The 11,909-nt window shown below is 35.5% G+C and overlaps 1 protein-coding gene and 1 pseudogene across 1 annotated transcript; both read right to left on the bottom strand.

Moving 5' to 3' along the window:
- Nucleotides 1–5,783: 5,783 nt before the first annotated feature.
- Nucleotides 5,784–9,703, bottom strand: LOC148587819 (receptor-like protein EIX1; annotated as a pseudogene).
- A 732-nt stretch (nt 9,704–10,435) lies between these two features.
- On the bottom strand, nt 10,436–11,638 carry LOC132191466 (receptor-like protein EIX2). Its single transcript, XM_088514001.1, has one exon. The coding sequence runs from the start codon at nt 11,624–11,626 to the stop codon at nt 10,475–10,477; it is 1,152 nt and encodes a 383-aa protein (XP_088370127.1). The 5' UTR covers nt 11,627–11,638; the 3' UTR covers nt 10,436–10,474.
- Between the last annotated feature and the right edge of the window lie 271 nt (nt 11,639–11,909).

The following is an 11,909-nucleotide window of genomic DNA, read 5'->3' as shown; positions in this document are numbered from 1 at the left end:
GTATCATTTGGCTCTTCCATTGGAAATGCTATAAGCGATTAAGTAAAGCCATTTGCATACTACTGGGCCTTTATGACTTCCCAAGCTGTGTTTATGATTATTAATTTTGAAAAATGTGTCACTATCTAATAAGATTGCAACACATTATTTAGGGATAATATTTTGGAGGAAAAAAAAAAAATTAGAAAGTGTAGCATTTCTTATGAATTAGCCATTGAGAATTTTTTTTTTTTTTTTTTTTTTTTTTTTTAAAAAAAGGGCATCGTAGTAATAATGAATTTTGGAACAGCTAACTCTCTACTTAAAATTTTAGTAAGAGAGAGATAGAGAGAGTTAATAATTCATGCTAAGCTAATTCTCCTCTGGATTTTTGGGGTTTTGTTGGAGATCTCATGAAATTATTAAATCAATGAATGTGGGTAACTTGTACATTTCTTAATTTCCACTTGATTTCTAAGATTTTTAGTAGCCACTAATATGTAATCAAGTAAAGGAAAGAAAGTTCGTATTATGGTGAAGGCAAGAAATGAAGGGAGAAAAGTGATAAATTGATGCAATATTTGGATAAACTTTGTTTAGTCCTTTTCCAATAAGAATCCTGCCGCAATAATTAAGGAAAATAAAATGTGTCGATAATGGTTCCCTTTCCAGTGATTTCTGAGAAGCTCCCATGCATGTCAAGTTCATCAATATAAATACCTAAAATTCCACAGTGTAATCTTCTTTCGAGCAATAATGCTATTAGAGAGAAAGACTTGACAAGCAAGTTGTCAAACAAGCTTGAATATTGCTTGAGAGCAAACGTCATTTTTCGTAAAACAAACTTTATTGCTTGAGAGTGAAAGGACTGAAAAAAAAAAAACAAAAAACAAAAAAAAGCTTGAAAGAAGACTTGCAATCAACTTGCCAAACAAACTTAATTTAGTGACCGCCATCTTGCCAAGGCACGCCACCATTACCCCGCAAATCAGGCTAGACTATGGACTCAACTTGCTTTCTAGAGGCCAAAGTCTTAAAAATTAATAAATAACTGAAATTCAAACCACCACCATGGGTCTTGTGTGAAGACCCACGACCACGACAGGTCGACAGCACCACCCCCCCCCCCCCCCCCCCCCCCCCACTTTTTTTTTCTTTTTTTTTTTTTTGAATTATATATATATTTTTTGTTATTTTAAGTACCTAGGGGATATATTGCATTTTGTTTTTTTTTTTTTCGTTGGAGGTACTTGTTCAATTGATAATTTGGAAGAATATTGCAAATTCCACAACGTAATCTTTTTTCCGGTGATTTCTTAGAAGCTCCCATGCATGTCAAGTTCATCATCATTGCCTAAAATTCCACAACGTAATCTTTTTTCAAGCAATAATGCTATTAGAGATAAAGACTTGACTTGATAACTAATTAAAAATTTCCACCACAGTATTGTGGTGGAAATTTGTAGGTGGGAATCTCTTGCTTTTGCATTAACGTCACGTAATTGGGTTTGATAGTCAAGTCTTCCCTCAAGTTTCTACCCACTCCTTTCTTTCACTCTCAACAATTAAATTTGTTGGCTTGGCTTGTTGCTAATTCCTTTTCTTCTTCTTCTTCTTCTTCTCTTTCTACCAAAACAAAAAAAGCCTAAATAGCATTCCCCGTTCCAATAAGTGCGCTGCAGTACTCTTACCAAGAAAATTCCCATGCATGTACATGTTACGATCGAACATCACACTGTTCCAACATTTCATTCAATTTTTCCACAATCTCATCAAGTCAAGTCTTTATCTCTAATAGCATTATTGCTTGAAAAAAGATTACGTTGTGGAATTTTAGGTAATAATGATGAACTTGCATGCATGGGAGCCTCTCAGAAATCACCGGAAAGGGAACCATTAATTATCGACACATTTATTTTCTTTAATTAATTATTGTGGCAGGATTCTTAGTGAAAAAGGACTAAATAAATTAAGTTTATACAAATATTGCATCAATTTATCATTTTTCTCCCTTCATTTCTTGCCTTCACCATAATACGAACTTTCTTTCTTCACTTGATTACATATTAGTGGGGCTACTAAAAATCTTAGAAATCAAGTGGAAATTAAGAAATGTACAAGTTAGCATGAGCTATATATTAACTCTAGATCTCTCTCACTAGAATCTCACCTATTACGTATGTAGAGAGAGTTAGTGGTTCAAAAATTCATTATTACTATGACGCTCAATTTTTTTCTTTTTTAATTTCTCTATGTCTATTGCATAAGAAATGCTACACTTCCCAATTTCCTTTTTCTTCCACTTTTGCCCTCACTTTAGACCGAGAAAATGATGATTATACCCTCCTAAACCATAATCAAACACATGAGAACAATTTAAATTAATAAGGGCAAAAGTAGAAGAAAAAAAAATTAAAATGGCACATGACTTGCACATGACCGTTGACCATCAATTTTAACTCCTTTGACGGACAGAATAGGGCTTTCTGTCATAAGATGATAGTTTGATGGGGTCAGTTGTCATAGTTGGTAGTTCATGGAAGGAGAGTGCTAAGGCGATGTAGTTCACGGGGCAAAAGGCAATTACTCAAAAAAATAATTACTCTGGACCGAAAGAAGGTACATGAAATCTTCAAAAGAAACAAGGGGACCTGTATATTAAAACAACTATTTTGGTCCTCCCAACCGAGTAATGTAACAAATTTGGTATTGGAAACATGGGTAAATCAACAGCAAATAATTTGGGGTTTTGTAGGAGATAAAACGATTAAATCAATGAATGTGGGTAACTTGTACATTTCTTACCACTTAATTTCTAAGATTTTTAGTAACGACTAATGTAAGAACTTTGTGAGACTAACTTAATTTTCATGGCTGAGGGAAGTAAGTGACATCTTATCAACGTCTTCGGTGGTTTCTGAGAAACTCCCATTTCAAGTTCTTTTTGTTTTTTCCTGGTAGGACACCCCTTCAAAAGTTGGCGTATATATGCCGGAATCTGCAGTGAGCACACGGTTTCTTTAGTAAAAGGAAACAAACTTACAAATGCTTTAGATTAATGAAACAGGGGCTGGACAAAAACTTCAAAGAAGACTCGACGGTCAACTTGTCAAACAAACTTCAACAGTTAACACGTCATTTTTTGTCAAACAAACCTAATGCATTGTAATGCACGGATAGAACACCTTTTTTAATTATGGGCCTGATAGTAATTACAAAGTAAAATAAAAAACGAGTCACGAAAATAGAAAACTAAAAGGAAAGGGTTGAAGTATGAAAATATGTCACGTCATATTCTGAGAGTCTATTATATTTATATAATTTTGTTTGTTTTTGGAGCCCGGGGTGTCATATGGATTTTTTAAGAAAAATCTGGTGTCTAGCCTTGAAGCTTTTGAGTTTGGGCTTAAAAAAATCCATAAGCACTTTTTATTTCAAAAATTATATTGTGAAAGGCCTTTTTTATATAATCTTTTTAGGACCGAGTTTGATTTTTTTGGGCTTTAGCTTGGGTTTGGGGTTATAGTCCCATGTAAGTTTTTTTAAGCTTGAGCGGGGATTTGGGACTCCTCCCACCCTGCTTCGCCATCGGAATTAATTGAAGTGCGAAGAATTCATTATTCTTTTATAATTTGTTGTCATGTGTAAATATGTAATTGGAGTTACATCAATCACTAAAAAAAAAAAGAAATCAACATCCTCCATTACTTGGGAAAATGATTCTCTTCAGTCCAAAATGGACCGGAGAATATTTAGTTCATGACTAGGATCTCTTCTTAAAAATCTTAGAGCCACAAATGAAACACATGTCCCATTACCAAATGGGGTGGCCAATCACCCCTTAATTTTTTTGAAATAATATTTTATTATTATTTTTTGGTGGTAGGATCAGTGTCTTATTTATGGCTCTAGAATTTTCTTTTAACCATGAATTGGATATTTTCCAATCTATTTTAGACCAGAGAGAATCTTATTCCCTTTATTTGCCAACGCGCGTATCAACAAGTTACAACAAGGTAATGGACTGCAGGGCACTTACTGAAACCCAGTAAGAGAATCACCAATTTAAACTTTAAACAACAACTTCCAACGTGAAAATAAAAATAAAAATAAAATTACAAAGTGATACATTACATTACCTGATATCCACAATCAAATTACAAAGTGATAAAAGAAGTTGCTAAGAGAGATCGAAGGTAATAAAACAAAGGGCAGTAATATATTTTCAACGTCTTGAAAATAAATATGTGGTATAATTGGTTCGCTTTCTAGATTGGTTTCTGAGAAACTCCCCACTTTATCTTTTTTCAAACAAATTTTAGTGCTTGCGAGTGAAACAAGGGCTGTACAAACGCTTCAAAGAAGACTTAACAGTCAACTTGTCAATCAGACAAGCCTCTATAGTGCTTAAGAGTGAACACGGTTATCTTTTGTCAAATAGGCTTTAATTGTTGAGAGTGAAAGGACTGGGCATGCAGAAACTTCAGGGAAGACTTGACTGTCAACGTGCATGTCTCTTTCAAACAATATTGGCCCTTTTCCAACTTTTACCTGGGAACAGACTACAGTTCCCTGGATTAATTGGTGAGTTTCTAGAAGAACTCAAGTCCAGTAACTGTAATTATAAGACCGAATAAAACATTCAAGTCTGGTATCGATTGATCCTTAATTTCCAAATCAACTTCAAACTCGGTTAAAATTGTTAAATTACTGATGTAGATTGGAGTGTATTCCGAACCCATATATTATTTTATGTTTTTGTCGTTTAAGTGTCGTGGCCGTTTGGACGGGCGCCGTTAGTTTGTTTTATTTTTTAGCCGACTTTATGTTGTTATTTTATTAGGGTTAGGGTTTTAGGAGTCTTTATTTTGTTATTTTATTAGGTTTAGGGTTTTTGGGGTATTTATGTCATATTTTATTAAGTTTTGGGTTATAAATATATGCTTATAGCCTCCATAGCAAATCAATTTATGTTGATTATTGATTTTGTTGAATAAGAAACCTCAGAGTTGAGCGTTTTTTTTTCTTTTCCTTCAAAACTTAGAGAGTATCTAGCCTTTGTTAAGAAGATTTATTAGATCTTTGATAGAATCAAGATCTAGAAGTATTTATTCGCTACTTATTGATGTTCTTCACTGCAGCCCACTAAGTCACGCTGCATCAATTACACTCGAATGTCAAATCTAATATGATACCTATATATAGCATAGGATGATAACGCTCAAGCATTAACATAATTCAGAGTACACATGATCTCTCTTTAAATTTTGTGTAATAGAAGACATTCCCAATAATGATGTTTCTGAGAGAGAAGGCAATAGAACAAAGCATATAGACCAGACCCACACAGATGTTACAAACAGGCCCTTTAGAGAATAGTAGACACTTTGTTTCCTTTTGCAGCAGCAGGCACAACTCTTGATAGAAGTACTTCTTTATTCCAAGCAAAATTTGCCATCCTATCCATGGCAAATCTGCTAATTGACATGTGATTTGAAGTACGAAAAGCATCAGTACTGCTTCTTTAGCACGTGCAGCAAATCAAGAAATGTTAAATATTAATTAAAGAAAATTAAAAATAAAAACAGCATCATGCTATGCCAATAAATCTGTAGGTCTAGCAAATTGGTATATAGTTTTCTTTAGTAGAGGAGAAAGTTAATAGCTTCAACAAAACCCAACATTTATATTACCATTACAATTTAGAGAGGACAATGAAACTACAAACATGAATTATTTGAAAGAAAATTAAAGGAAACTATTGGGAACAACATTTCAACGTACCTTGGCTAAAGGATTTCTTGTTAGCATTGAGTCTTGAATTTCCTCAGTAATTTGGCCTTACGGATAGTTATTGCTACATGAGCTTATCTCCTATTCTCTCTAAGAACTGGAAATAGGCATGCCTCCAAGAACTCTTCAATAACAATGATCCACAAACACCCCAAAATCCAATAAGGAATCCGTGTGCAATGCTATTATAAAATCATAGATGTTCATGGGAGTTTACATGTTCTTGAGCATCGTCTTCTCCTTGTTTGCTACTAGTTTGAGGAACTTGAGCTATTTCATCTCCTAGACACCTTTTCGGAAGAGGCAAGCCACAAAGATCTCGGTTACCTGAATATGCAGAAGCACTAAACCTTTGAAATTGGGTACTTGATGCGATTTTACCTAACAAGTTGTTGTTTGCCAAATTCAAGTAGCTTAGTAAACTCATAGTAGTTAGGCTTGGGGGAATTATGCCTGAAAGGTGATTCTCGACAAGTCCAAAGACTCTAATCTCTTCATGTCACCAATATTTTGAGGAATGATGCCAGTCAATAAGTTTCTAGATAAGTTCAACCCAATCAATCCTAAGAGACTTGTTATTTCTCTTGGAATTTCTCCTTTTAATTTGTTGCTCGAAAGATTGATGACTTTTACTAGTCCAAGAGTTTTACTATACTCGAGAAACTTTTCTTCAAAAGTCACCAATAAGCTGTCAATGTAGTCAAAATCGATAATAAAGGAGGTCCTGGAAGAAGGAAAGTATGAATGATCAAGGCTTACATATGAACTTTGTGTTTGAGTCATGACAATAAAGTTATTGAGGCATTTTGGTATAGTTCTTGTAATACTGTTATCAGAGAGGTTCAGGATTTGAAGAGATATTAAATGACATAATTGAAATGGTATGTGACCCATGAACAAGTTTGATGGCAGGCGGAGAACCATCAATTCTGGCAGGCTTGTGCCTATCCACGTTGGTATCATTCTAGAGAGTCTGTTTTCTTCAAGGTCTAGTAGCCCCAATGAAGAGCAGTTCATCAATGACTTGGGCAATTCTCCGATGAAATTATTGTTACGCAAATGCAATGTCTGAAGCCAGTCTCTAGAAGCACATATAGAGTCAAGGATTCTCCTAGAGAGATTATTGTTTGCCAAATTAAGCATGGCTAGCAACATCATATTTCCCCAACAATTAGGGAGTTCTCCAAATAACAAGTTATCTGAAAGATCAAGGTAACTCAAGTTTCCATTTGTTTCACATATGGATGTAATAGATCCTTGGAACATATTATTGGAAAGATTCAACACCGACGGATTTGAATGAAATTGTGGCAAAGGACCACTGAGGAAGTTATAACTCAAATCTATTAAAGGAGAACCAATAAACCCTGTCAAAAACCATTAAAGAGGTATGGTGCCGGTGATTTGGTTGTGAGAGAGATTTAAGAATTGTATATTGGAAGAAAGGTCCCAAAACCAATTGGAAATTGTGTCTGAAATTCCTGAATCAGATATATCGAGCTGTGAAAAATTCTCTTGTGAGTGAAGCCATTCAGGAAAATTTGGACCCAATTTGCAAGAGCCCAATCTAATGACATCCAAATGAAATGGTGGAACCTAGGCCGTACTAAACTTCAATGACAAAGAATTGAAAGAGAAATCCACTTTGTGTAAGTTGGAAAGATTTGAAAAATGTGATTAAGTGATATCACCTTCTAAAGAATTTGAAGACACATCAAGAACTTGGAGCATAGAAAGTTTTGCCACACTTTTGGTTAAACTCCCATTTAACCGATTTTTTGATAGATATAACTCTCTCAAGAAAGAGAACTTTGTAAGATCGATTACCTCCCCACTTATGTTATTGTTTGACAAGTGTAATACTTGCAAGTTGTGAAGATTCTCCGAAGTTTGTGGCATCATGCCTTCGAGGTTGTTGAAAGAGAGGTCAACATCAACAAGAGCAACCATATCCCCAAAAGCTTTTGGAATTGAACCTTGTAACTCATTAAAACGGAGGTCAAGAACGACAAGGCTATTGGTAAATTTGAGCAGCCAAGGGAATATTGAGGAGTTGAGCTGATTAAAAGAGAGATCAAGGAATGAAAGTGGTGAAGAAGAATTAGCATTGGAAAGCACATGAGGAGTTGGCATGGAGAGCTCACAACTTAAAAGTAAGTCTAACAAAGAAGGTAGCATGCCAACCTTATCCGGCCAATTGGCTACCTTGCTAAGGTTCACTTGGCACATATTTAAGTTTCTTAATGATGAGAGATGACGGAACCAGTCAAGATTGTGGTCCTCCATCAGCCCAAAATAGTTCCAGCTGAGATCAAGAGAAATCAAACATGTGAGATTTCCAAGCTGTTGTGGAAATGGTTCCAGAAATAGTGTTGTAGGAAAGATTGAGATATTGTACGTAATTTAGTGAGTGAAGCAATGAACTCTGGGAAGAATGTGGAAAACTCATTGGAACTTAAGTCCAAGTAAATCAAATGTTGCAATCCAAGTAATGAAGAGCTTATATCACCTGAAAGAACTTTACTGCCTTCGAAGAAATGCTTTCCCCGAGGGTCAAGCTTCACAACATGACCTGTTCGATTGCTGCATTTAACTCCTTCCCATTTGCAACAATCTTCCTCGTGATTGCCCCAAGAAGACAGTAGGCCGTTATCATCCATCAGGCCTTGTTTGAATTTGAGGAGTGATTGTCTTTCTTTCTCCATGCATCTCACTTCTGAATTATGAATAGCTTCTTCATGTTTCACAGAGAGAGAGAATCCTTGTTTGATTCAACAGTGTCAAATGTTTCACAGAGGGAGAGAAGCCTCACGGCCAATAGTGATACTAATAGTCCAGGATGAGCACACTTAAACATTAACAAAAGAGGAGTTGGTAACTCTTGATATCAACATCAAGCTGGTAAAAGAAAATCATTAGGCTGGAGGCGCTGGATAGTGGATACAGCTTCTTCATGCAAAGTAAACATTTACTATCCAGGTCAAGTGTTTTGCTCTGTTCCCTTCAGTGGAAATCTGCTAACTGACATGCGATTTGAAGTATGACAAGCATCAGTAGCAATATATAATTAATGGAAGATACCAAATTAATTTAATCCCATGGACCATTAAGTAGACCATTGTAATTTAGGATGGTATCCGAATTCTCAGCATGGGAGAGACATCAGGAAGAAAATTTTCCTTTGACTTCGGATAAAATTTGGAAAAAAAAAAAATACAAATTTTTGGAATAAAATTTGCAATGTACCACTTTTTGTCCGGTTAAAAAAGACAACAATTTTTTTTTCAAAAAAATAAAAATAAAAATCAGTAAGACAAAAATACCCATACAAATGCAAAACATAAAAGAATGAATTGTAGGTTTAGCAGTTTTCTTTGATAAGTTGAAGGAACAAATGAAATGAATGAAATGTTGGAACAGAGTGATCTTCGTGACATGTATGAGCATGTAAATTTGTTTGGTAATGGACTGCAGGGCACTTATTCAAACTTTTAACAACTTCCAACTGGAAAATAAAAATAAAATTACAAAGTGATAAAGAAGTAGCTGAGAGAGATCGAAGGTAATAAAACAAAGTGCAACGTCTTGAAAATAAATGTGTGGTATAATTGGTTCGCTTTCTACAGTGGTTTCTGAGAAACTCCCAACTTCATCTTTTTCAAACAAATTAATTTTTAGTGCTTGCGAGTAAAACACGGGCTGTACAAAAGCTTCAAAGAAGACTTAACAGTCAACTTGTCAACCAAACCTCTAGTGCTTGAGAGTGAACACGGTTATCTTTTGTCAAACAAGCTTTAATCGTTGAGAGTGAAAGGGCAGGGCATGCAGAAACTTCGGGGAAGACTCGACTATCAACGTGCATGTCTCTTTCAAACAATGGCCCTTTTCCAACTTTTTCCTCGGAACAGACTACAGTTCCCTGTGAATTCATTTATTAATTGGTGAAATTGTAGAAAAACTCAAGTCCTGTAACAGTAATTATAAGACTGAATGAAGCATTCAAGTCTGGTATCGATTGATCCTTTCCAAATCAACTTCAAACTCAGTTAAATTACACTCCAATGTCAAATCCAATATGATACATATAAATAGCATAGGATGATAATGCTCAAGCATTAACATAATTCAAAGTACACATGATCTCTCTTCAAATTTTGTGTTATAGAAGACATTCCCAATAACGATGTTTCTGAGAGAAAAGGCAATAGAACAAAGCATATAGATCAGAACCACACAGGTGTTACAAACATGTCATTTAGAGAATAGTAGACACTCTGTTTCCTCTTGCAGCGGCAGCAACAACTCTTGATAGAAGTACTTCTTTATTCCAAGCAAAATTTGCCATCCAGTCCATGGCAAATCTGCTAACTGACAAGTGATTTGAAGTACGAAAAGCATCAGTACTACTTCTTTAGCACGTGCAGTAAATCAAGAAATGGTACATATTAATTAAATAAATTAAATTAAAAATAAAAACAGCATCATGATATGCCAATAAATCTGTAGGTCTAGCAAATTGGTATCTAGTTTTCTTTAGTAGAGGAGAAAGTTAATAGCTTCAACGTACAAAACCCAACATGGCAACATTTATATTACCATTACAATTTAGAGAGGATGATGAAACTACAAACATGAATTACTTGAAAGAAACGGAAATTATTGGGAACAACATTTCAATGTACCTTGACTAAAGGATTTCTTTTTAGCATTGAGTCTTGAATTTTCTCAGTAATTTGGCCTTGCGGATAGCTATTGCTACATAGAGCTTATCTCCTATTCTCTGTAAGAACTGGAAATAGGCATGCCTCCAAGAACTCTTCAATAACAATGATCCACAAACACCCCAAAATCCAACAATGAATCCGAGTGCAATGCTAGCATAAAACCATAGATGTTCGTGGGAGTTTGCATGTTCTTGAATATTGTCTTCTCCTTGTTTGCTACCAGTTTGAGGAACTTGAGCTGTTTCATCTCCTGGACACTTTTTCGGAAGAGGCAAGCCACAAAGATCTCGGTTACCTGAATATGCAGAAGCACTAAAGCTTTGAAGCTGGGTACCTGATGGGATTCCACCTGACAAGTTGTTGTTTGCCAAATTCAAGTAGCTTAGGAAGCTCAAATCAACAAGGCTTGGGGGAATAATGCTCGAAAGTTGATTTTTCGACAAGTCCAAAGACTCCAAAGACGTCATCTCACCAATATTCCGAGGAATGGTGCCAGTTAACAAGTTCATAGATAGGTTCAACGCAATCAATCCTGAGAGACTTGTTATTTCTCTCGGAATTTCTCCTTTCAATTTGTTGCTTGAAAGATCGATGACTTTTACTAGTCCCAGAGTTTTACTATACTTGAGATATTTTCCTTTGAAAGGTACCAATAAATTGTCAATGTAGTGGGAAACGGAATACATGTTGGTCCCAACAGGAGAAGAAGGAAAAAAATGAAAAATGCTTACATCTGAACTATTTTTTTGAGCTATGGCAGTGAAGTTATTGAGGCATTTTGGTATAGTCCCTACAATATTGTTGTGAGAGAGGTCCAAGATTTGAAGAGATGTTAGCTGACATAATTGCAATGGTATGTGGCCTATGAACAAGTTTGACGGTAGGCGAAGAACAACCAAATGTGGTAGGCTTGTGCCTATCCATGTTGGCATCCTCCCCGAGAGTCTATTTTCTCCAAGATCTAGTAGTGCCAATAACTTGCATCTTATTAATGATTTGGGCAGTTCTCCGATGAAACTGTTGTTCTGCAAATGCAATGTTTGTAGCCAAACAAAAGATTCACAGAAAGAATCAGGAATTCTCCCAGAGAAATTATTGTTTGCCAAATTAACCATGGACAGAAACATCATATTTCCCCAACAGTTAGGAAGTTCTCCAGATAACAAGTTATCCGAAAGATCAAGGTAACTCAAATACAAATAATTGGCATTCACTGACCCATTTGTTTCACATATGGATGTAATAGATCCTTGGAACAGATTATTGGAGAGATTCAACACGATTGAAGCAGAATTAAATTGTGGAAACGGACCACTGAGGCGGTTATAACTCAAATCTATCAGAGGAGAACCAATAAACCTTTCCAAAAACCATTGAAGAGGTATAGTGCCAGTAATTTGGTTGTGAGAGAGA

This window comes from Corylus avellana, chromosome 2 (genome assembly GCF_965113065.1).
Source record: "Corylus avellana chromosome 2, dhCorAvel1.hap1.2, whole genome shotgun sequence".
NCBI classification, from domain to species: Eukaryota; Viridiplantae; Streptophyta; class Magnoliopsida; order Fagales; family Betulaceae; genus Corylus; species Corylus avellana.
The sequence above is the reverse complement of the archived record's forward strand: the minus strand, read 5'-3'. Positions and strand labels throughout refer to the sequence as shown.